A 25,291-nucleotide genomic window follows, 5' to 3' on the forward strand; every position below is an offset into this window, starting at 1 on the left:
TAGATGAAAAAAATGATCTCTCCTTTCAAAGAGTCTTTTCCCAAAAGGACATCATAAAATTTTCAAAACATGAACACAAATCTCTCAACTGATTTACCAACTTCTACTCTTAAATATTTTTGGTGGTGGTTGTTCCAGTATGAAGGCCAATGATACGCAGACTGTGTGAATAGGGAGTGGTATCATCTAAGACAGAAAACAGCATTGCTGTGGAAGTTATTCATTTATTTCAATACTAAAGTAATTACTGTAGCAAAGACTTGCTCATTTATCATTTCTCCTTGCCTTTGCTATTTTTTCAAGTTGTCTTTTTAAACAAATATCCTCATCATCCTTGTTACAAAACCAATAACTTTATTTCACTAGGTACGACAGCACACGGATGCAGCAAGGTGTATTCCCTTTCCAAGGAGACTCTGAGCCTGGGAGCTACTGAACAGTGCCTCACATGGGTGTCCTTCTCTGAAGACCTTGGCACCATATATTCTAGCACTAAGTTGCCATTTAAGAGACATCTTCAGGTTCTCTTTTTGTTTCCACTATAAAGGTTTTCACAAATACCTGTGTTCTAATTTCCTATCAAGCATTTTGTTCTGTTAACAACACAACAATTCCAGTCCTAAGAATTGCTGTTGATCAGAACTTTAATAGAATTTAGCCAGTCAGTTTTAAATATAGTCCTATGAACCAAAGCTTACAGAGATTTACACTGTATAATAAAAAGAAGCTTTAATGGTTGCTACTGGCTCCTCAGAGAACATCATTAAAGGTCTTTCAAACAGGCAGTGTTTGCTTCAGCCATTCAGTCCAAATTTTAAGGAGTAGCTAATATGAACAAAAAGATGACACATCTTTGAATGGAGGCAAAGCAGGAATCCAGGTTATTAGAATACTAGTTAGGAATATTGAATAAGTTATCCCATTATAACTGGGAATTTGCTCAATGACTTGTGATAACTAAGAGTATAATGTCCTTTTGAGATAGATTTTTATCATTATGATAAGCCTTTTTAGAAACAGATGTTTCTTTTTTATTTGTGAAACTTGGTATTTCTGTTTATGGGACAGTGATCTTTTTGAAAAAAGTATATGTGTGTGAAGTAGTGACATGAAAAGAAACTTGACTAAGCCAATGATCCTCCGTCTGGGACTGTATCTCCTTTAGGGCACAGGACTGAAAAATGATTGGGGAACCCAGCCCTGAACTTCATAGCACCACCTAATTTCTAGAACCCAAGTACTATGTGCTTCTCCATAATTTCTAACTCCCTAAAACAGGATTTCCAAAGCTCGGCACTACTGGCATCTTGGCTGGGTAATTCTTTGTGGTTGGGACCTGTCCTGCGTGGTGCAGGGTGTCCAGCAGTGTTCTTGGGCTCCACCCACTACATGTAAGTGGTACTTCTCTCTTCCCAGGCAATAAAAAAATGTCTCCCAGGAATTGCCCTCTGTCACCCCAGGTGACAACTACTGCCATAAGGTAATGGTCAACAATTTTTGCTCAAGTTCATGATTCCTGAACTAAAGCTATATACTTGTCTACAGAAAAACACCATTATAATCTGATCTTAGTTCCAAATTTTACTGATGGTAAAACGTAGATTCTGAGAGGCAACACACCCATTTAAGTTTCAATAAGTTAGCTTGGAATAGGGATGAGACTAAGCCAAAAGTTTCTGCATTCCTCTTTCAGACTCTTTCTTCTACAAAAAGCCATTTGTAAGTCATTTGCTTTGAAAGTCAAGTGAAACTAAGACAGAAATATGACTTAAATAAATGAAGAAATAAATATCTCTGGCAAATAGCCTTGCAGAGAATTCAAAACAACAGATAACACACATCTAATTTCTAGTTGATTTTGGGCTGAACTAAGTGATCCTATTCCAGTGGCATCATTTTCCTGATGATTATAATGGCAATGACAATAATCATGATTATAATGAAGATGACAATGATTTTCTTAGGATAACTTTACAATTAGCTGTGTTTCCTAAGCATATACCAATTCCTGGGTAAAATGAACAACTAGGAAGCATGCTAAGTTGCAGAAAGCAGTCAGCTTGACTATTAGAATATAGTTATATATTCTATTAGAATATTAGAATATAGTCTAATCCTAAGTAATTACAATATGGAATATACAGAGTCCTGATAATCTCTAAAGTGAGAGTCAGTGGTTGCTTATCACTATTGATGGGGTATCATGCTTACTGTTAGTTATTCTGTAAGTAGGAGAAAACATGGACACTTTATTAAAACTACCTTATAAATTAAGTTTCCCTGGACTGCCTGGTGGTTCTTGCTCATGATTCCATAGCTACATTTCATTAAAAAGAGACCAGTAACTAAGAGCAAAGGCATATGTGCCAAGAGCGGGGGAGGGTGAGTGGCTAGGGATGTGGGGACCGGAGTGGGATTTTCTCAGGGATTATTTCAAACAAGTAGAAACTTTCAGCTTCCCTGGGGCTCTTTAAATAACAGAGAAATAAATAGGAAAAAAACCAACAACTCAGTGGTGCAAGATTTGTAGAATAATTGTGACAGCACATGAACAGTCAATCTGCAGAAGTGAATTTGGATGTGTACTGCCTGACAAAGCACTAATTGCTTGTTGGTTTAAACTCTGTAGACTAATAACATGATCTTTCTAGAATGCTTAATTTCTGGAGGACAAATGGAGCTTGTTTTTAAGCCTCATTTTCTGAGTGATGTTTAAAAAGTTATTAAAACATTTTTTAAAATTAAACACATTTATTTCCATTGTTAGATAAAAACTTTAATGACATACTTTTGGGAGGGGGTTTTCTGATGGATGACACACACACTGCTTTGAACCTTAGACAATGTGAAAGAAAGGTTAAAAGCAGTGGTTTGTTTTTTTTTTTTTTACTGGTCTGGAATATATTTTACAGGAATATTATGTAACGTGATCAAACACTGATAATGCATTCACAACTCTCTGTAAAACCCTCCACATCATTCTATGTGGGATAATTAATAAATTAATTCTGAAATAAACAAGAACAATGTCACCCACCATAAAGGATGTCTGTCAGCATAAATGCTAAGAATTATCTTAGTAAATACCAAAAATATTAAACTTACTAAGATTTATTCATTTTTCTTTGTTATTGGTTAAACCTCCTTGGATTATATGTTAAAGAATGGCTTTTAAAGTTACCTTTTGTGTTATAACTTTCGTAGGTTTCAAAATGCATTAAGGATCTACCAGTCTATGATGGCTAATATTGATATTCTGAGCTAATACTGTCATTTCTAGGGGCAACTGAATGAGATCTTAGAGGAATTTAGAAGTAAGGAGAACCAGATTGTCCTGTACTTTTCCAGACAGCTAAAATGCCTGAAAAGCATGAAAGGCTTCTGGTTCTGGGAGAACAGGTTTCAACTCTACCCTGATTACTACATTTAGGAAAATAGATGGACTGGACAAGAATTATGCAGAAATGAAAACTCAGACAAAGGAGAGTAATGGGGAAAATAGTGTTAGTCTAAGCTCTGTGGGAGAGGAAGTCCTGGCCAAAGGCACTTAACATGTCTCCTGGTTTGAGGACAGGGGTATCCCTACTGTGGGGACATTTGCGTCAGGCTGTCTTAGCTTGATACTTTAACTATCTGAAGGGTACCCACTCTACTCAGGCCCACTAAATGACCTCACTATGACTGGGCTTCTCAGATAATTCAACTTTGAGAGTGCACTGGTCAGAGGATCCAAATCATATCCTCTAGGTAATTTTCTCATTGCCAATCAGTGCACAGACACTGAACTTGGTTGGTCTGAGTTCACTGCTGAGCAACAGCTTACTCTTGGTGTCCTGAAAATTTAGATTTCTGAGTCTACGAATCCAAGAACTTTTACCATAAATTTAGCCAATATCCAATATCCAATCCTCACCCTGTCCTGTCCCAGTTGCCCATTTTGGCTGGATCATCGTATCCAAGACATGCTGCCCTTGTTAGTTCTCTGCCCTGGATTGAGCTTATCTTTTAGCTTCCAACTTCCAACCACTTCCCATAGCTCACCAGAACTGTGCTCCATCATCAGCAAATTCCCCTCTGTCTTCAGATGTTTCACTGAAATTCTCATTTCTTCTTGCATACAGAAGCACTAGCTTTCCCTGAAAATACCAAAGCCCTTCAGTCTTCTTACAAGGTGACCCTGTTACCGTCCGAAGAGGTGGGGTTGGGGTACTGTCCTTCTCTGTCCTCATGACTGTTTTCAGGTCACTGGACCACCACTTCCCTCAGGCTTTAGTACTGATGTCCATACATTGTTATGCTTGGCGTTTTGCTCTTAAGTTAGACTTCTCGTGATTACAGTTGAGTTTGAACTAAGAGTCTGAGTGTGAACGACTACAGGAAAAAGAAGCCAGGACCCCTGGAACAAGTGACAGAGTTTAGAATGGCAATTCTCTGAGAGATTTTAGTTTCATAGATATTTTAAAGTATTTTTAGTTGATGATGTTTATACACAGTCTCAAATCGTCAAAATGTGAGAACTGAATTTTTAATGAGCTTGATAATGTGCATTCATGTATCTGGGCATGCCAGACTCATTAACAGAAGTAGGGAATCAAAGTGCTCTGAATATGTTGGACTTTTTTTTTTTTGAAAGTGCTTGAATTCTATTTATTAATCTTATGGAAACAGTGTGTCTTGGAATTATACAGTGCATTTGGATATATCCCACTCTTCTTCCTGTATTACACATTCTACCCATACTTACTTATAGTACTTTTCCTAGAAATGGAAATAACATACTTGAGAGAGAAAAAGCAAATTAAGTGGGGAACTGTCTCAGACTCATGAGCACTATCTAAATGTTTTAACTTGTGTTGTAATGAGTCATAAGAAATACATATTTGGTTACTCATATAACCAAACATATATTTCCCGGGTATATTTGATCTTCATCCACAGTTACTGAAGACAGTACAGTCTTAGAGGTGAAATGAGTGTCTTGTCATGTTAATGAGAGACTTTTGGACCCTAGGGGCAAGAGATTGAATCAGCGAATGGCCAATAATGTAGTCCATCATGACTATGCAGTGAAGCCCTCACAAAACCACCTGAGAAAAGCTTATTGCTCTCAGTTCTCTGCTATCCTCCTTCTCTGTCAGAGAGAGAGCTTCTATGCTTGGGGAACCCAACCACCTCCCTTGCAACCGAGCCAGGCCCCAAGCTTCATGAGGACAGAAGATCTTCTGTTGGGACCTTAGCCTATGTACCTCTTCATCTGGCTATTAACTTGTATCCTTTATGATATTCTTTGCAAACTGGTAAACGTAAGTGTTTTCTCGAATTCTGTGACCACAGTATCAAATAAATCAAACATAAGGGGGAGTTGTGGGAACCCCCCAATCTGTAGCCAGTAGGTCAGAAGTGTAGGTTAACTGCCTGGGGCTTGTGACCAGCATTTAGAGTGAGGGATGGAGGGCAGTTTTGTAGGATGGAGCCCTTAACCTGGGGAACCTGGCACTGTGCGGCCAGATAGCATCAGAATTGAGTTGCGTTCTCAGACCTCCTGCTGGTGTTCAAGAACTCCTTGGTGGTGTGTGTGTGGGAAGGTACCCCCTTCCCTGGCCTCCCCAACACACACACATTGGAATCAGGTCTGGAAACCTGAAAGGAATTATACTACCGTTATACTGCTGTAATATACTATTGTTGTATGTATATGAAAAACACATCGCAGAACTCAAGCAGGTTTTCCTTCTAGCCCTGTACTAAGTTGTCTTCCCTTGATGATCAGTTTTTGTTGATTTATTCTGACTTTGATGCTCTGCCTCTTTAAAGTGTGAGCATGAGTGTACATTGATTGATGATGTGAGAACATTAACTTTTCTGAGTGAAAATAATGTTTTCTATAACAGAAACAATTTCTTACATATCACATCCTGTTGTTTTTGTTTGACACCTCCCCATAGCTACGGTCACCCATAATGTAGATTTCTTTTAAATTACAAAAATACTCACACATATGTCCTGGAGTATAAATAGCTAATTTTAAAGGTTAAATAGATAAAAATATAAGTGACATGATCTTTCAATTCTGTTAGATGTTATGTCCCCTTCTTAATTTCTATTTAAATCTCATGTTGTAATAGCTGGTGATCATATTATTTAAAATTGATCAAAAATATATTATTCATCAAATTATGGTGACTAAAGGAAAACTGAAAAATTGGCCATGTGAAAATTCAGACAGGTCCATGTGTTGACGACTTATAAATTGCTCTTTACAGAGGAATTAAAAAGTCAGCCTAAGTCTTTGGCAGCAAGTTGTTTTATGACTTAAATAGGATAAAAAAATCCTTTTGTAATAGTATGGGTTTATAAATGACAATATATGTATAAAACTCTGGACACATATCATACGAACTGACCATACCCCACATAATGTATTATATTTCCCATAAAAAAGGAAAATAATAACAATAGCTAGCTTTTTGCCAACTGATGCCTTAAATAATGTCCTTTAACTCCAACTTCAATCCTCTGGAAGTAAGCTTATTAACTCCATTGAACAGATAAAAGAAACTGAGGCTCAAAAAGGTTGACAAATTGGCTCAAAGTTAAATAATCAATAAAAGCATGGCTAGTTTTTAAACTCATCTTTCTCTGATTTTTAGTGGCTTGAACCACTAAAGTGGCTGCTATACCTTTATGGAAGAAAAAGGTAGATAAGTAACACCTCAAGGTGAACAATTTGTTTCAGAAAAGAGCATTTCAAATAGGAAAAAGTTCACATAAATGATGCAGGATGCATTTACGAACTGGGGCATAAACACAAAGTTTTCCAGAGTGTCTATGAGGGCCCAAGGCAACTCTTCAGTAGAAAACCTTCATCTGTATTGCAAATACTGTTTCTGTGTTTATCTATAACCGTGAACATAACATAATATTACAGATGACTAGCTACATGATTTTATGGGGAAAACAAAGAAAGCACAGAAGTTCAAGAGAGCAGGAAAAATTGTGAGTTAGAGTTCACAGAAAGCTTTATGAATTTTGCAGCACACTAATGTAAATCCCACAGGGGAAAGTACTTGAATTGAGACACTTTCCATAGAAATCTTGAGAAAATCTTGACATCTTAATTCATTTCCTGAGTTTAAATATTCTAGGCTAGTCTGGTGGCACTGTAATAGCCTGGGCAAACATTTTTATTTATTTCACTGTTGATACCAATATTTGTGCTACAAGCTGCTGCCTGCATTTGCTGCTATTTATTTATTTCCTACAGATCAAATTATTGGCCTAGACATAGCATGCTTTCTGGTGAAGTACTCCTTGTGTTCATGAGCAAGTGGAAAAAGCTTCCATTTTAAATGCAGATTTTTTGCCACATGACTGAATTAATTCATGTTATAAATATGATATGTAACCACTTGGTATTCATGTCTATAAATGTGTAGTGGAAAAGCAATCAAGACAAATAGTAGATATATCAAGCAAGTGCCCTATTTGCATGGGTGGGTGGTCAAAATGTCAAAATACTGTGCCCAGTTCCTGATCAACCTTATTTGATTGAGTTTATTTGAGCCTCCATTTTATGTCTCCTAGGATTTGTTCTGGTAACAAATTGTTTTATTAGATTGACATTAGAGCAAATAAGGTAATATGAATGGATCTTTGTAAAACTACAAAGTGTCACACACACATGTTCTTAATGTAGGTAGCAAACACTGTTCTCTTGGTTTCTCTTGTCTATGTGGGGAAATAGGAAACAGAACAGGAACATTTTAAAACCAAATAATATAGCTTTATAGAATGCTTGTAAGATACAAATTCAAAGAGAGGAGTAACTCTTTGGAGCATCTCACACTAATGTAGACATAGTGAAACATGCTTGAGTCTGGAACTCCCGAAGGGTTAACTTCAAGGTTCAGAGTGAGTCCCAGAGCCTCTAAACATGTTAGGTAGTGTTACTTCTCCCCACTGGTCCCACGCTGTTCACACTTTGCTAGATTCTGGAATTAGTGATGATGGTTTGAACCTTAGTTCTATCACATACACTTTTTACTTAATCTCCTGAACCTCCATTTCTCACCTGTCAAATGCATATAATATCTTCCTCACATTTCCATTGTCAAGACTGAAGGAGACAATATATGTGAAAAGCCTTTGTAAATTGCAATGGCTTCTACAGAGAACTAGTTATTATGAAAATTCACTTAGACTATCTAGATACCCTTCAAGATGTCAGTTTCCTCTTAGTGTGGAAAAATGGGTTGATGGAATAATAATGGAATGGATAGAATTTGGCTTAAGTGTTTATTTCTGATTTCTTTCTTTCATGTTTCAGACTTGAGCTTAATATCTGAAGTATTGCTTAAAGATAAGGAAGACGTTTCTAAAGAGACAATTTCCTAAAAATTAATCCTCCCTAAATGTTACAAAAACTGCTGAACACCTGTGTAACGTGCAGCAAGAAGACACATGGGCTCGTGCATGCCTGCACTGAGACTCCTGGAGGGGGTCCTGGCTCCCTCCCAAGGCTGGAGACCAGGGAGATGACCCAGGGCTTAGGTTTCTTATTAACAGCTAATCAAACCAGGGGAAATTTCTTTTCTCTGTATGCAAACTATATTCTAACATATTCTTTATCTTTACTCAGGCTTTCTGACTGTTCTCTTAATCCAGTTCCTGTTGAACCTAGGCATATGAAAAAGATAAACTCAACAGGCTCTCCCTCACAGCTATTTCCTGCAGTATTCTGTGTTATATACTTATCTTTTCCAATTTGGAAGTATACAAAAATACAAAAGTGTAACTCATTACTTTAGTCTGCCATATAAAGACTACCATTGAGTTATACATATATAATGTTATGCTCTAGAATCTTATCAAAAATTGATTTAAAAAATCCCTAGCCTTATAAAGAGCACCTTGGCATATTTTATAAAAATCATGGTTGAAAATATTATCCAGTCTATGTATTTTAGTGATGCCTTATAAAAAGATTTATGCTATATATTTCCTTTAGAACTTAGCATTAGAAACATTTTATGTTTGTCTCTGAACTAATTATTTATTTTTATCAGACAATGAAAACTAAGTTCCATTTTAGCAGAAACTTGGGTTGATGTATTTACCTTTGTAAAGCCCCCCAGAACAGTGGAGTGCATGTGGCAGGGACTCTGTAAATATTTGTTGAATGAATTGTTTCATTCAGAATTTCTCTTTTTACATTCATTGCAAGGAAGCTTAGGGCTTATTGCTGTAACTGTAATAGTCTATGTTGTTGATATATTTATTTTCCTGAACTGATATGCTTTGTGTTTTCAGTTTCTCTTTAAGCAATCTCATTGAGTATATTTTAATTATAAGCCACTATAATTTCTTTTGGAAACTGTTACAGCATGTCACAAACAAAAACACAATTTATTTACTAGATGATAAAAGACAAAATATAATTTCATGATTGTTTTGCTTTTTGTGTTTTTGTGTATATTTTTACATCTAACTTATAAAACTAAGTACAATTTTACTGAAAAACTATATACCCACCTTTTCTGAAGCATGACCAGACTTTTAGATTAGACAGAAAAGCAATACAATCAGAAAATACACACACCAGAAAGAAGAAAAACAAAATAGTTGGACTTCATTTTTTCCTTATGACATGAGGGGAATTTTTTTCTTTTAAATAAAATGTGGCAAATTTCAAGAGGTGTAACACATTTGTTATTTAGAGCTTCCAGAAGGAAAGTTTAATATTAGTATTTTGAAATTATGGAAATCCCTAAAATCCCTAGCTTTGTGGTTTTATGAAATTGTGTTCTCTGAACCTTTCTACAAGTGAAGAGAATGACCTAAATCTAAGCCCACGTCAGACTGATGAAGGAAGAGTCGCATGAAGTGGTCTGTTTAGCTAATCAGACTGGGACTCTTGTCAACCTGCCTTGAACCAGAGGGGCAAAGCTCTTGATTCAGGACTAATGCTTTGGGTCTCATTAAAGGAGAGAGGGCAGAATAGAGACCCAAGTCAGACAACCAGAAAGTGATGCTGGCAGGGGTGATCTGGCAAATTCTCTGGTTCCCTCGTGTCCACCTCAGGTATATGTGCGGGAGGATCACAGCTCTGCATAAGTTCAGTCACACTCTAGGTCACTGCATATTAAGCTTGTTCGAGGAGTGGCTCTCTTGGTTTGCATTACTGTTTTTTAAACCAGATCTTATTGGTCCTTACTGGAGTCTCTCTCTGTTAAATGGTATTAAAAACAAGACACAGCACATGTATTTTTAGATTTAAGCTTTCTTTAAAGTGTATTTCCATTTTTTATAATCAGAAATATGTGTTCTTGTATTAATAGCTTTATACAAAGGAAAAAAGAAAGGTAGGCTCAAAGGAAAAAGGAGGGTGTTGCTAAAGGTTTTTAACCTCAAGTATTAATGACATATAAGAAAGATGTGAGTGTGTTAAGATCAGTACTTCCCTCTGGTGGGAGAGTACAAGAATGTTTGTCTAACAAGGGAAATGACTGTGACATTAAATTAGCTGTGAGCACACAGCAAACTTCTAGGAATGTGAGTCACACAGTTCCTGTTTTCCCTCCTTGGGGAATTTTGAGCATGTGAAACAAATTAAAAGGACAATGACATATTGAGTCTCCACTTAGTTCCTTTTACTTTTTCAAAGTTTGTGTCTCAAAATTCAGGAAAAGGTAAATGCTACTAGAAGGTTGACAATGTTGAGGGAAATGACTATTATTTAAATACTGTCTAAACAGGGGTATACAATGTATTTTAATAAGATCATAAATGAAGATAAAGACATTTAAATTAAATTCCAGGGAAATTTTAAAGTATGCAATCAATGTTTAATTAGGAATTGCAACCTTCCATTGCCATTATCTTCATTCCTGCCTTAAATTTGGATTTTAACAAATGTATTTTTAAACTTCACTTTTACCTCAAAAGTTTTTCTTTGGGATTTACTAGATAAGTCTGATGTCACACTAGAAGACCTTGGGCAACACTGCTGGTGTTGGATGGTTTTTGTTTGCATGTATTTAAAAACACATTATGTTTCCTTCCCATGTTCAATAAAATGATAAGAAATAATATCCTTTAAAAGCATTGACACTGAAGATCAGAGATTACCTTTTTTGAGATCAAATATGAATTATTTTTGGAATAAAAATTCAACACCCCAAACCCTTTGAAAATGGCCAAACTGTAAATATGCAATATGAACAACATTGAAAGAGGCGTAAACTCCATTATGATTATTGATACAATTTTATAATCTCACATATATTTGCATGTTAGCACAAATCAGCTTGAAGAGTTCTTTGTTTCATGAGTAAAATTTTCAGGGAGAGATCTAAATGTCCTATGAGTCCAATGATCGGTGGTTCAATGGAGAAGATATTCACAGAATGTTGTATTTCTGAAGATTCTTTCTAAATGCATTAGTTTGCAAAACAGGTATAAAGGTATTTTAAGCTCTTAATAAGTATGGAAGTGAGATCCTTACAAGATCTCCACAAGTATTTTAGGCTACAGAAAAACTGAATAGTTCAGGTAATAGCTTATATTACTGTGAAGGTACAGTTAGTATTTATAACAAAATATAGAATTAAAAGTTGGTTTCATTGAAAATTTAAAATGTCTATTATTAGCAACAGACCTTGATTTTTCATTATTATCTTTTATGACTTTTAATATTTTCCTGTCTCTCAGCATATTTCAAAGTGCATTCTGAGGAACACTAGTACTACAAAACTTACAACAAAATGTATGTTATTCATCAAATAAATTTGATAAATGCTACATCCTATAAGGAATTATTCATTAGTATTTCAGGTATGATAATGATATTGCAATTTTATTAAAAAGGTTGATCTTTTAGAGATGCACGCTAAAATATTTATGAATAAAACAATGCAATTCCTGAGATTTATTTCCACATATTTTCAAAGTGGGAAAGATGGTGGGGGTGGGGATGGGGCTAGGTTAGTCATGGGTTGATGTTACTGAGTGTGAGTGATGAGTGCATGCATGCGGGTGCATTAATCTATCAAGCCTAGATCTGTGTATTTTGTATATATTAGAAATTCTCCACAACAAAAAGTAAAAAAAGTGAAAATAAAACATGCTTATCTCTTAAAAATTTTATAATTCACATAAGAGCTTTGAGGAGTTTTGGCTAAAAAATGTCATTCGTTTATCTAGACTATTTCCAAACTTATTGACCATGGACTGCTCTTTTCAAGGAACACCTATTAATATCTCTCCTGGACAGTTTGGGAACAGCTATACAATAGTAGAAGTAATGTTTTTCCATGTATCTTTGTCCATGATAATTCAAGGCTTCTAGAAAATGAAAAATTTTATTTACATGTTGAAAACAATTAAGATAAAAATGGAAAATTAAAAAAAGAAACCTTTTGTTATTTCCAAATTCTGAGAGATTTGAGGTATCTATAGTAAAACATTTGATTAACTTTTTTTCAATTTCATTAATATTTATTTTGCACTTAATCTAACATCAGAAATACTGTTAAGGGAAATGAAATTTCAGAAGGAATGAAAATGGTAGTGCATATTTTGAAATGTAAGAAGTAGCATATTTGGTTGATTTTTAGCCATAAATCTACTTACAGATGTTTATTAGCTAAATGAAAAACTCCATTAGAAAAAAAAAGCCTACATATCACTATCAACCTCAGTTTTTAAGTATCTTTTATCCTAAATTTTATAAAATTTAAGAATCTGTTAAAATCTTATTTGCATACCCAGGAATTATTTCCTGCCCTAGGGAAATTATATAAGGTAAAAATATTCCCCAAAATAATATATTATAATTGCTAAATAAGATTTACATTTTTACATAAAATGCTTTATAATTTTGCATATGTTGGAAGCTACATTTTAGTATCTAAAACTAAAGGAACTTACTATTTAAAAAATTTATACATGCTTTTGAACTTTGCATCTAAATAAAGGCAGCCCGTATTACTATTTACAGCTTTCTTTTTTACCTTTTTAGAGACTAGCAAACTTTCTTATTGTTGACTTTTATGAAAATTCAAACAAGAACATTTGCATTTATTACAATATGCTGCCAAAAATTGCATTAATTTCCACTGATGCCCATTAATTTGATAAATGTTTTGTCATTTCCACCATTTGCACTGTCAAAACAGGTTAATTATATCTTACTGACATTTTTGACAAGTGTTTTAACTCTGGCAAAAAAAAAATGAAGCTTCAACAAAAATTCACTATGCCTATTGAAAGTTGAAACTAAACAAGAGAAGACTAGTAGAAGAGAGATGTCTTGCAAGATTTAACTTACGGTCTGTGGTAAACAATGATTTCCCTGGACTCTTTTATAGAAATGCTCATGTTTTGTAGTAGAAAATACCATGTACCTGCATAATCTGTTCTTGCATAATGCCCATCTTCGGATTTAATAGTTGTAGTTGCGTTATCTGTATTTAAAGAAAATTAACAATAAACGTTGATAAACTTTCCTAAATATTGAATGTCAAACTTATATTATCCCTCCAACAGTATCCTCATTGAAATTAAGGAATTTTGACAACTATAGTTCTAAGGAATCTACACAGTGACATATTTACAATGTCAATTTCTGCTTGAGAGGGAATAATAGACTGACACTAGCTTTCTAAAGTTTGGAGCAAAGGGAAGCTTCACAATTATAAGTGACATAAGTTGGATAAAAGAATAAATCAAAAACCATGAAAATGTTTGTTTCTGAAGAAGAAACAAAACAGAACATTCTAGTACATCCTGTTTTTAAAAATGTACTTGAAATATGTCTATTTATTCAGTACTTAAAAAGGGTGTAATTTGCTTTTAATTTCAAGGATGTCTGAAAAATCCTCATATTCTTTGCTAAAAATGATTTTGACTTTCTTTTCTCCCTCTGCAAGGAGAATGTCTCCTATCTTCTGAATATGGCTTCCATGTTTATCACATTGTGAAGGTACATACAGTCCCACTGAACATAAAAACAGAGGGACTATTGCTGGTAGGTCCTCAAACTGCTATAATCACCAAAAATGCTGCAGTAGACTTCTCTATTCATTATAAATCATTATAAATGTCTTTTGGAAATGAAATAGCTGCCTGATAAGGAGCTATCTTCACTTTTCATTTCTACACAAAGACTAAAAACATTCATTGAAATGAACATTACCTTGACATCGACCCAATGACATGACTTCAATTTTCTCCTGTTTCTGACATGATGCTTCTTTGATTTGACATGCATTATCGTAAGATTTCCCATCAGAAGCACAGAGGGGATTAAAGTTGGTTTGCGAACAGTCAATGTTGCACACACACCTAGAGGAAGAGGGAAATAAAAATGGAGGAAGGAGCTCACCTGTGTGATGATGGCTGGTAACTAAACTTACGGTGGTGATTACTTTTTAGTGAATATAAATTTTGAATTATAATGTACACCTGAAATCTATATAATGTTACATATCAACTTTACCTCAATTTAAAAACAAGTAACATCTATAGTGTTGTTACCCACATTATAAATAAAACACAAAGTGAAAGAAGTGCTAGGTTGGCAAAATGTAAGTAAGCAAAATTGAATTGCATCCTTCCAGCGAAGTTCCTTCGCTTTTCTACCTGAGATGAAAAGAAACACAGAGCTAATCAAAAATAATTCTAAAGACTGAGCAGTAGATAAAACCATAAAAAGGGAAAACTCTGAAAATAATACCAGTTAATCTCTGCCAATAGAACTTTTAAAACATGTATATAAACTTCCGTGCTGATGCCTGCAGAATTTGAATAGGCTGAGGTAGCCATGGAACTCTGCTTTACAATTTCCTCAAATGAAATTTTACTGTGTTACTTCTTTCCTCAGGATGTATGAATGGTGAAAGCTTGAGGAAATGATTCAGAGGACATTTATGAGAAAGTAAACAAGGAAATTATTTGGAATGCAATCGGGATAAATTTCTTCAGCATAAATGAGGATGTCCATAAAATGTCCTAAACAGGAATCTTCATTGGTCTTTAACATTTCTGAAGGGCCAAAAACCCTTTGAGAACCAAATGAAAGGTATGGACTCACCCCAGAAATACTCAGACTCATATAAACAACCGTTTGCATGCAAGTTCAGGATTTTTGTGGGCCCTTTGAAGCGTACGTATCCCATGGAACTGGTTCCTAGAGACATACTACTCTTTTTCTACTTCTAATTTTAAATTGCAAATAAAAGTTGACTGTCACTTTTGATTTTAATATTTTTCTATGGCACAAATAAAAATTTGGTGAATTTATGAGAATTATGTCACCTAATTTAGAAGAATTAGACGCTTCAAAGCAAACTTTATATGATCTTTCCTATGTTCTTCTATTGTAATTCTCTGTATTTTACAATCTACTTTGTTACTCAGACTATTGTGGGGTTTTATTCTGTGTGTACAAATAGTATGTTAGAATAAAAACATTTTACATTTTTAATTAGTATTTATATCATTTTTCTAAACAGATCACATGTTTTTTGAGGTGGTGAACCACACATTCTGCTTCTGAGGGTAGCTGTGAAACTCTTCCTTAGATCTGCGCATGTAATATAGGGACAACAGCAACCAGTAATGTAAGTGCTGGGTTTTTAACATGCATTTTTGTAATCTTCACAGGAGCCATTTTCCAGACCAATGCTATTTCGTAAGATCAGAGAGCTAGAAATTGTGGAACAAGGACCACGTACAGATGTGTTAAAGTAAAATATAACCCCATTCTTCTCACCACAGTCAGTGTATTAGAATTTCCCAGAAAACTTTTAAATATGCCAATTCATAAGCAGGTTTTGGGGCCCCAGTAAACCTGGAGGTAGAGCCTCAGATTCTGTATTCTTAAGCAGTCAGCCTGGCACCAGACTCACTTTCTGGGCATCACTGCTTGATCAGTTTGTTCATTGAGTGAGAGAGGTTTTGTCTACACACCAGTGCTTCTCAGAGTGTAGCCCTTAGACCATCTGTACCAGAATTACCTAGATATCTTGTTAAAAATGTTGGTGTAAAATGTGCTAATGCACTTAATTTTTGGGGGGGGTGGGGGAAGAGAACTGCTTTAGGAACACTTCGTTATTTTTACTTTCACTTATTTAGGGACAAATAGCTGGACAGATGGTAACCATCTCTAAATGCTTAAGTCATTGAGTAGTTTTGCCACCTCAGCTGTGAGGCTGCCATGTGATGACAGCTACAGGGACCATGACATGGCTACATAGGTTGATTCGTGGCATCCAGGAAATCTGAGCCTAGGAGCCACCAAAGAGCTTTTGGTCCTTTTCACAGTGGATTGGAGAAGTGACTACATAGATCAGGCTTTTCTCCTTCACTGTCTGCAGTAAATAAGGAGGGGTCTGACATTTTATAGTTTCTGAAAGGTGCTTCCGTTTACCTTCAAGCCAGTTCAGGTTTTGACGGTTGTGTTAGACTCTAGGCCCTGTCTCCTTGAAAGACCAAAATAGTTATATGTTAGCACAGAGAGAAAAGTATGTTCTCTTATCTGTGTATTTAAGTAGTCAATTATGTAAGACACCAAGAGCTTTGCAAATATCTACAAATGAAGTCCGTAGAGGTTCAGGAATGGCCATATATATGACCGGCAGTCCAGAAATCATTTGTTATCATAGCAAAATGATGAAATGAGAAGAGAGATGGAAAGAGAAAATGTGGTTGAATTTAATTGGTTAGATTCAGTTTCTCAGTAAAAAAGATCAATTAAGTCACAGCACCAAATTAAACATTTGTCTAGGATACTTTACAAGATCCTTCTTTTCCAATTGGCTATTTTTTTTTTTTTCCAAATCAACTAATCTGACCTTAGTACCGCAGAGTTTTGTGATGCCATCATCTTTTCCCCTTTCCTTTCTCAGCATTGCTTGCTCAGGGCCTCCTTTCAAGGCCTGTTTTCCCCTCTGGAAATCCCTGAGTCCCGCTGCCTCAAATAAAGCTTTTCAGGGAATGGCTAAGAAGAAAGTTTAGACATTTGGCATTTCTATTCTCATCTCAAAAGGACGACTTGGGTTCCTTGAGGTGAAATTAAGGTATAGTGTTTCTGAGAGATAGCTTCATGAAAGCCTGAATTATATTTATCTTTTTCTCTACTGTATACTGTCATTATTATCTCTGCCTTTCCTCTCTCCTCTATGGCCTTGCATATGTTATTAAAAAGAGGCAAAAGTATAAAACATTTTTTTTGCTTATGAATTCCAGTGACCAGTGGAAACTAGAAGTCTGTGGAGAATATTTTCCTTTCTTTGATAAATGGAGGGAGCTTCAAAGAGTAGCTGAAATGGTTTAAAAACTATGTGGCTCAGAGAAAAGAAAATGTTGTGACCGGCTTACTGATGACCTACCATTTCTATGTCTGATTATATGATCATTGTTCACTGTATTTTTTGTGTCTAAGTTTGTTAAACTTGATTAGTTAGGAAAACTTGAAGGATTCGAGGACCGTAGTGGGAGAATGTAAGTCCGTATCGACCTCTATTGGCAGCGGCTGAATTAGCTTTTTGTTCCCTGCCCCACCCAATGCCTTGCATACCCTAAACTTTCAATGGCTACACATTCCAATAGGTAAATATATGAAATAAATGAATAAAGTAACATGATTTTCTGTTCTTAAAGGATAAGGTTAATATAAATTATCACTATACTGCCATGTAAAAACAGAAATGGCTGGCTAAATAATTTTCCTGGTAAATATTAAATGTCCTCACTGAGCTTCAGTGAATATTCAATTGAATTTGAGGATAATGCTAATCATACTACTAGCTTACTTCACAACATGCCCATCCCTGTGCTACACGCTTTATATCTATACTAATTTCAACCTTCTACCTCTAGGAGGCAGCTACTATTACTAACTCCATCTCACAGATCAGAAAATTGAGGCTTGGGGAAGTCACACAGTTGGGACAGGGGAGAGCCTAATTGTGAATATAATAGTCTGAGGCCAGAACTTGCACTGATCTGCATAAAGTTCAGTACAATGAAAAGCAAGACAGATCCAAATTCCTACTTTTAACTAATTAAAGGAATTCTTTGGATGAATAGGGCTTTAATAAACAAGACTGTATCTACTCTTAGAATATTTATCATGATTTTATGAATTTAAATCACACTGACTCTTAGTCTCTGTCTCCCCAAACAAGTGATCTAGGCTTTTTTGTATCACAGGGATGTATCAGTGAATATTTGTTTTAAGACATTCTGGACTAAAACCTGGTATTACAGTGAGTAACTAATTTGATGTGTATTAAATTAATCTGACTACTTAAGGCATCAGCTGTTCAGAATATTTAATCCTCAATAAAATTCCATAGAAAGTTGGCTTCACATAAAAACACATATTTCGACAGATACACATATACACATAAGCATGCACTCCAACGGATTCTACTGAAATTACAAAATTGTAAACTTTAACAATCTTATCCAAGTCTCTGACTCAAAACTTAAAAGAATCTGGAATTTTTGAAAATTCATATTTATGAAGCTCAGGGGTTCTGTGTGTTTAATTGAGTGAATGAACTTGTGTATGTGTGTGGAGGGTGGGCTCCAGGAATGCATGTATTGCATTGTTAATGTACCTGTTTACTAGGTTATATCTTTACGTAAGAAATAAAGATACAAACTTTTTACTGCCTTCCCAAGAGCAATATGTCTTTTTTACCTTTGAATTGCTGGTACCCAGTGGAGTGCCTCTTAGCAAATCTTCATTAAATGCTTGTTGAATGAATTACTGGGAGGATGGTGGGATGGAGTTGGAAGGAGTTAGGAGAACAGTCAATGTCTAGATATTAACATGCAGGACAGAGAACCAGTGTTATGTTCATTTCAACTCTTACTTAACTGTGCTACTTGGCACATGGAATCTCTAAGGAAGGAAAAGGCCCTTGAAGAACTAAGGTTCACCTTCCTTCTTTTATTTGTGTCTACAGACAAAGGAAACAGAGAACTAGCCCTTAGTGGCCTCAAAGGCATGGAAGTCTAATTGTGAAAAGAACATTATTTTCACCATCCAGGTTACTACTTTCATTTTGTGGTATTTGGGTGCAGTTTTTAGGGGCCAATATAATTTGGACACGGTTGTGACTTGTCAGTTTATTGCTGTTTCAAACCACTGAAAAATATAAGGCTTGGATAAAAAGGTGACAGAATTATCATATAGTATAATGGTGAAATTGCAGGTCACTTTGTGCTTTAGCAGTTTATGTAAATTAATCCACAATTTTTCTTTCTACAGAAATGAAAGGTGGATATTTTTAAAACAGAAACTATCCCTTCTTTACTGCTTTTGGCAAATAATTGCATTATTATTCATTCTGAGAGGAGTAACTAGTTAATTACAGCATGTCACACGTATTTTCTGTGAGTCGAGGATTTATAAGGCTGAGGACTGCATGGATGCCTTTAAGATTTTTTGTGTTTTCTTTTCTTTTCTTCTCCTTTTTTATCAACCTATCTCAGTCTTTTGACATTTTGACACTGCGATTACATAGATCTCTTTTCTTTGGGGCTGCAAAGAAAAAGAATCAGCCCTACTTGAAAATAATAATTTCAGGGGTCTCTATGTGGAAATACTACCCTCTGAAAATCCTTCAAAGAAAATTAACATTGACTGAAAACCTTAGCTCTCTGAATTAGAAGAAAAACATCCAGTAATTTAAAAAGACCACGTGATGGAGTGAAGAACCTAAATTATAAGAAGTAAAAGATGGTTTCTACAACAACTCACATACATTCATGATTATCTCCTGAATATTTTGGAGGTCTTGACATTTATTTAGTTCCCTGCTTCTCTTGAAATGGCTCTTCCCAAGGGTGTTCTGCAATGAGTTACATGAGCTTTTCCCTTCTGTTTAGGAAGGCCTCCTTGTCCAACAGTGTGAGGACGCAAATGCTGCCAGGTAGCGAGTACTTATTCATATGCTGGCTTGCAGCTGCCTCCTAATTTCACTAAATTTTATTTCATGTACTAAACATGCCTGTCACCTATTCTACCAAGGTCTCTGACTCAGGGTCCATTCTGAATGTTGACCACACGACATTCCTGAGCAGTTGTAAAGTGCTCAGTTGCACTGCAGTGAGGGTGGCTTTCTGGGCTGTTTAGGACCTCGGCTGGCTTCGCTGCCTTGTGCCTGGCTGTCTCTGGGGCTATGATGCAGACCCTTTCAGGCCTGGCCAGTGAGTGAGGTCAGAGCCGCTGTCCGTGCTCTCCCTCAAACTGTAATGGCTGAGCTGCCTCATAGTAATAAGAGTAAAAACTGCATGAACCTTTCATTCAATACTCTTGTGATACTTTAAGTCCATTTTCTCATTAACTCTCATGTCACTCCTTTTGATGGACCTTGATTATAAGGATTTTGTCTGTAAAGAAATTACAATTTAGGAATGACTGTGAGTTGTGAGAGAAAAAAATTAGAGAAAAGATGTGAAATTCATTGAAATCTTAAACATTCTATACAATAGCACTAACTGTGAGTTAAGACTAGTAAGTCTACCATACTATTACTGAGGTAACATACATGACTTTGAGCCAAAACTTTTCTTTTTTAATTTGAGAAGCGCAATCCTTCTAATTTGGAGACCTAGGAAGAAGGCATATTGCCCTTCCCCAGACACATTATCCAGGACTGTTTCTGAGGTTTTCCAAGGGGGACCAGAATTATCTTGTACATGGAAAAAGCTTAGTTGTCATTAAGATCTATCTCTTTATAAGGAGGCAAAGCACAGAAATTAGCCTATGAGATGGAAAGGTCTTAGGAATATTGGGGAAAAGCCTAGGACAACAAGTAGCCTGTTTATAGGTGTCTGAGAAAAAGGGAAATGAGCTAAGAAACCTTTCCCGGGGTGGGAAGGCTTCAAAAACAGAAAACATATATTAAATGTGCAACAATAAATTTCTAGGAAAGGGGCTGATGGCCATATGCTGAAATAATGTCTATAGTTATAAAGGTGGATGGGGAATGTGACTGGAGCTTGGAATTTGGTGTCAGATCTGTGTTTAATTGAGGCTTGATCATTTACTAACTGAATGGCACTGGACTAGTTACTAACTTCCCCAAGCCTATGAAAATGGTGAAGCTATGTCAGGATTGTAGGGATTAAATGGAATAATGCAAATAAACTGCTTAACAAAGTTTCTGACAAGTTGGAATTACTCAAGAAATATTAGTCTTCATTAACTTTTGACTTAGTGATATCCAATCTTGGATGCAGAGAAACATCTTCTGTGGAATATTTCAACCTTGAGCCCCAATGCAGAGATTCTCACTTTGGTGGTCTGGAGTCAAGCTGAGATAGCTGCTGTTGTCAAAAATACTACAGGTGATTCTGATGTGCAGCAGTGGGGAGGTGCAGTTACAGTAAATACTCTCTAACCCTCTAAGACTATGAGATTTTCTAATTTAAGATTCACCATGAGAAATTCTGATGCAATAGAATCAGATGGGACTGGGGTGGGATCCAGAAATCAGCATTTTAAGCATGTTTCTTAGCTCTTTTTAAGGCAGATTGCTTGCACGGTCTATTGAGAAATCTCAACTACTCCTCTGGCTCCAGTCACACCTTTTTCTGACTCCTCTTTGTTCAGTTATAAGGAATTTAATATTCTTGTTTAATGTGCATGATTTAGTGGCATGAATTAAAGGGCTTCCCTTCACAGGTGGCATGTGTGTAGTGTCAGGTGACTGGGACAGGTGATTAAATGCACTGATACCATCAATGGAGCAGTCAGAAGAAGTGATTGACCAGGTAAGACCATGACAGAGTGTGGGGCAAGGACATGGAACAGTGGAAGGTCTCCCTGGCGCAGACACTTAGCTCCAACTTCCACGTGACTTCCAAGTTTACGTTCCTGAGATAGGGAGGAAAAGGTGGAAAGTGAACCATCTCAAAAGGCCGGTAGGACTGAACAGAATAGTGGTGGAGCAAAGGACACAGGACAATATGTGAAGGCAGACGGCACATAGGGCTTGGGGGTGGGCAGCGAATAGATTGGTCGGATCGGAATGACCTCTTCCCAACAAAAGTGGTGGAATACAACACTTTAGACAGATTGTAAAGAGCCTCAGTTTTATCCTACAAATAGCCTTTATCTTCTAGGCAATGGGAAGACCTGAAAGCTTTCTGAGCACAGGGTGATGAGAAGGTCACCATGATAAAAGGGGTGTTTAAGGAAGATTACACTTGCAGTGGAGTGCGGGCAGAGGGACCAGTCACCAGGCTATTGCTGTAAACTAGCGGAACTAGACAAGAACGCCTGGAGTGGGGCTTTCACTCTAAGGAAGAAAGGGAAGAATCGATAGGGCTTACCGGCTCTCTATTTAAGGCATATTGTAAGTAGTAAAGCACAAATGTTACCATCACACCCTCCCAGTTCTACCCTTCCCTGCTTTTTTTCTGACCTGCATTGGGTTCCAAATGGACACTTAGGAGAGGAGCAGCCAGGTTGCGTGTGGGACTCAGGAAGCCGTGCTTTCCTGGTGGGGAGAGTTTTCTTTCATTGCTCTTGGGAAAGGGGCACACAGAGTTTGATCATGATGGCAATATCACATACACATCTTCGACTGCCGTTTAAGGAGAATAACTCCTTGTGTTAACACGTACCCTGCCTGCAATTCCAGGATTGATTTACAAGGACTTCAACAAAACCACAGTGGTGGCAGATAGTCACAAATGCCCATGGCCTTAGAGAGCAGCCGAGGCTCCCTCCACGGCAGTGGGTGCTCCCACGCCCCTCTGCCCGTGATAGAGCTGAAGCAGGGCTTGACTAGTGATCCGTTTTCATGTTTCACAGTTGCATTTTCCTCAGAATTATTTTTCCCCTCTTTGAAGCAGCTGCATTTACATCTTAAAATAATCAAAGTAAACAATTCTTCTCACTCATATGCATTTTTAAAAGTATCTTGAAGCAAAAGTCCCTCATTAGCACCACGTGTACGGCCCTTGCTCATTAAGCTGGAAAAACATATTCGATAACAAAGGGTGACTCTGTGATTACTAAGAAGTGTGGTCGCTCTGACTAGCTTAATACACAACAAAGTCAGAAAGCATGAAAAATCCAGAATAAAAGTTGGAAGGAAAAAAAAATGCGATGAAATTAAAAAAGAAATCACATTTGACAAAGGAGAGAGACTAAATTCTCACTCGTTCCTTTCCATCACATTCACGGTGAGTGTTTCCAGCACTTTCCTTCAGACTCAGCTGTGAGGTTCCTACTTTCACTTCAGCTGGAGGGGTGGCTTAATGTTTATGTTTTACAAATGGGCCCTCTGCTATGCTTTCATTTGACAAAGGACTTTCAGGAGTGAATATGTATGAACATCACTGCAGTCTAGATTTTCCACAAAACTGCAATTTAACATCAGGCCCTTGGATTTCAGCCACAAGATATAAGAAACAGTAGATGAATGAATAATAGCTCTGCCTTGTGAAGAAACTGCTAGTTTGAAAATACTATCCATTACATTGTTCAGGTGCTTTTCATTTGTTTAATTTTTACTTATTTCCTATAAAGACACCCATAATTATTCTTTGAGAGAGAAAAGGGAGTCTCAGTTGATGATCTGGCATATCTCTTTTTATTAGATAATGTCAGCTTAAACCCTAATATGTTTACCTTTATTCCTTGGCTCTTAGGGAGCGCAGATATAAGCAGTAAGTGTGTTGCTGTGGATGCGTGTATAAAAGGAATGATGGGTGGTACATGGAGACAACAAAATATCTATCCAACAAGTTTAAGTCAATTTTATTGATCTTACGATATAAAGGTAAAAAAATAAGGTGACATTTATATAGTTGTAACATTTTCTCATGGAATAAATTCTCAGTGTTTTTTGTAAAATGTGTTTCCCAGACTGATACCCACCAAAGTTTATATATACTGTTATAACTGAGTATAAAAATAAAGCATTGATTAAGTTATAATGGCATGAACTAACTCCATTCATAATTATAAATTGTATCAAATGATCTCCCTTTGTGGTTATGTCATCCTTAATTTTCCCATATTAAATTTAGGGTCAGTTTAATTTAAATTTGTTTTAAAAATAACATTCAATATACATACTATAATGCTTTCATAAATTTCATAAATGCAGCTGCTTCAAAAAGGGAAAAATAATTCTGAAATATAATTAAAATATTCATAGCGACACTATACCCTAACCCTGCAAAGAGAGGTAGGAAATTTGATTAAGGAGGATGCCTTAACTTTATCTGTAAAGTTATGCTTCTTAAGAAAAGACCAAAAGCAAATATGGCAAAAAGCTTGTATTTGTTAAAACTAGGTGGTGGATGCATACATGTTATATTATTTTTGACAGTTTCAAAACAATTAAAGATATTAGATTTGATATTTTGTTTAAGATGATTAAGCTACCAAGCTTAGTAAATATTTCTTGCATTGATTTGATCTGAATAATTTCTTTCTAAATTGTTTAAATAGAATTTGAGAAAAAAAATACGTGCCCAGAGAAATTTCAGTGTTTAAGAAAGTACTGTTTCCTTGTAAATAACTATTTAAGATTGATCTTAGGGCTGTGTGAAAATGACTTTCAAGCAGTGTTTACTATATGGGGGGACTCATCTCTGTCTTTCTCCATCTCCTTGTTTTACTAGTTTGCCCACTGAAATGTGAAACTCATGAACACGGTGGCATTTTCGTTTACAGGCCCCAGCCAGCATTCTTCATTGACTTCCTGCAGTATTGCTGGTGAGTTCTGATTGCTCTGAAACAGGGCTGCATGGCTGTGTTGTCAGCCAGAAATAGTTGTGAGCTATTCCGAAACCCTTGGGATGAAGAACTTTAAGTAGAAATGTTTGAACATTTTTGCCTTGAAATAAGAACGCTTCAGAGTTTCTCAAAAATATTAAGTCCTAAAAGATAAAATGAGACAGAATGCATGACTAACTCTCTGCTGTGAACCCCCAGGTAAGATCCTGTTGGTAAAGGTGTTGGGAAGGCTGCAGCTATTACGGCCACCTTTTATTCATTTCTTCCTTTTTTCCTCATAGGCACATACATTTGCATTTATCATCGATCTCACTTAATGGGTCTCATTTAATTCAGTCTAATCCCATAAGCGTAGTTGAGTAGCTACTTGGTGCTAGGTTCTAAACTGAATATCAGAGATATCAAGGTGGCCTGTGTGATCCCAGATGGCAACAGAGATCACATCAAAATGAGAACAAATACATATAAAACAGTGTCATCAGAGCTGAGTTTTGTTAGCATGAACAATGTGTTTTG

At 36.2% G+C, this 25,291-nt stretch overlaps 1 protein-coding gene across 1 annotated transcript in view; it reads right to left on the reverse strand.

Annotated features, from left to right (window-relative positions):
* Positions 1 to 25,291, reverse strand: part of TMEFF2 (transmembrane protein with EGF like and two follistatin like domains 2) — a 239,052-nt gene that overhangs the window by 31,913 nt on the left and 181,848 nt on the right. Inside the window, exons 6-7 of the mRNA XM_036928083.2 lie at positions 14,195 to 14,343; positions 13,404 to 13,463 (exon numbers count right to left, since the gene is read on the reverse strand). Of these exons, the coding sequence (XP_036783978.1) occupies positions 13,404 to 13,463; positions 14,195 to 14,343 (209 nt within the window). The remainder of the gene's footprint in view (positions 1 to 13,403; positions 13,464 to 14,194; positions 14,344 to 25,291) is intronic.

The sequence above is a fragment of the Manis pentadactyla genome, chromosome 6, assembly GCF_030020395.1.
Source record: "Manis pentadactyla isolate mManPen7 chromosome 6, mManPen7.hap1, whole genome shotgun sequence".
In the NCBI taxonomy this organism is placed as follows: Eukaryota; Metazoa; Chordata; class Mammalia; order Pholidota; family Manidae; genus Manis; species Manis pentadactyla.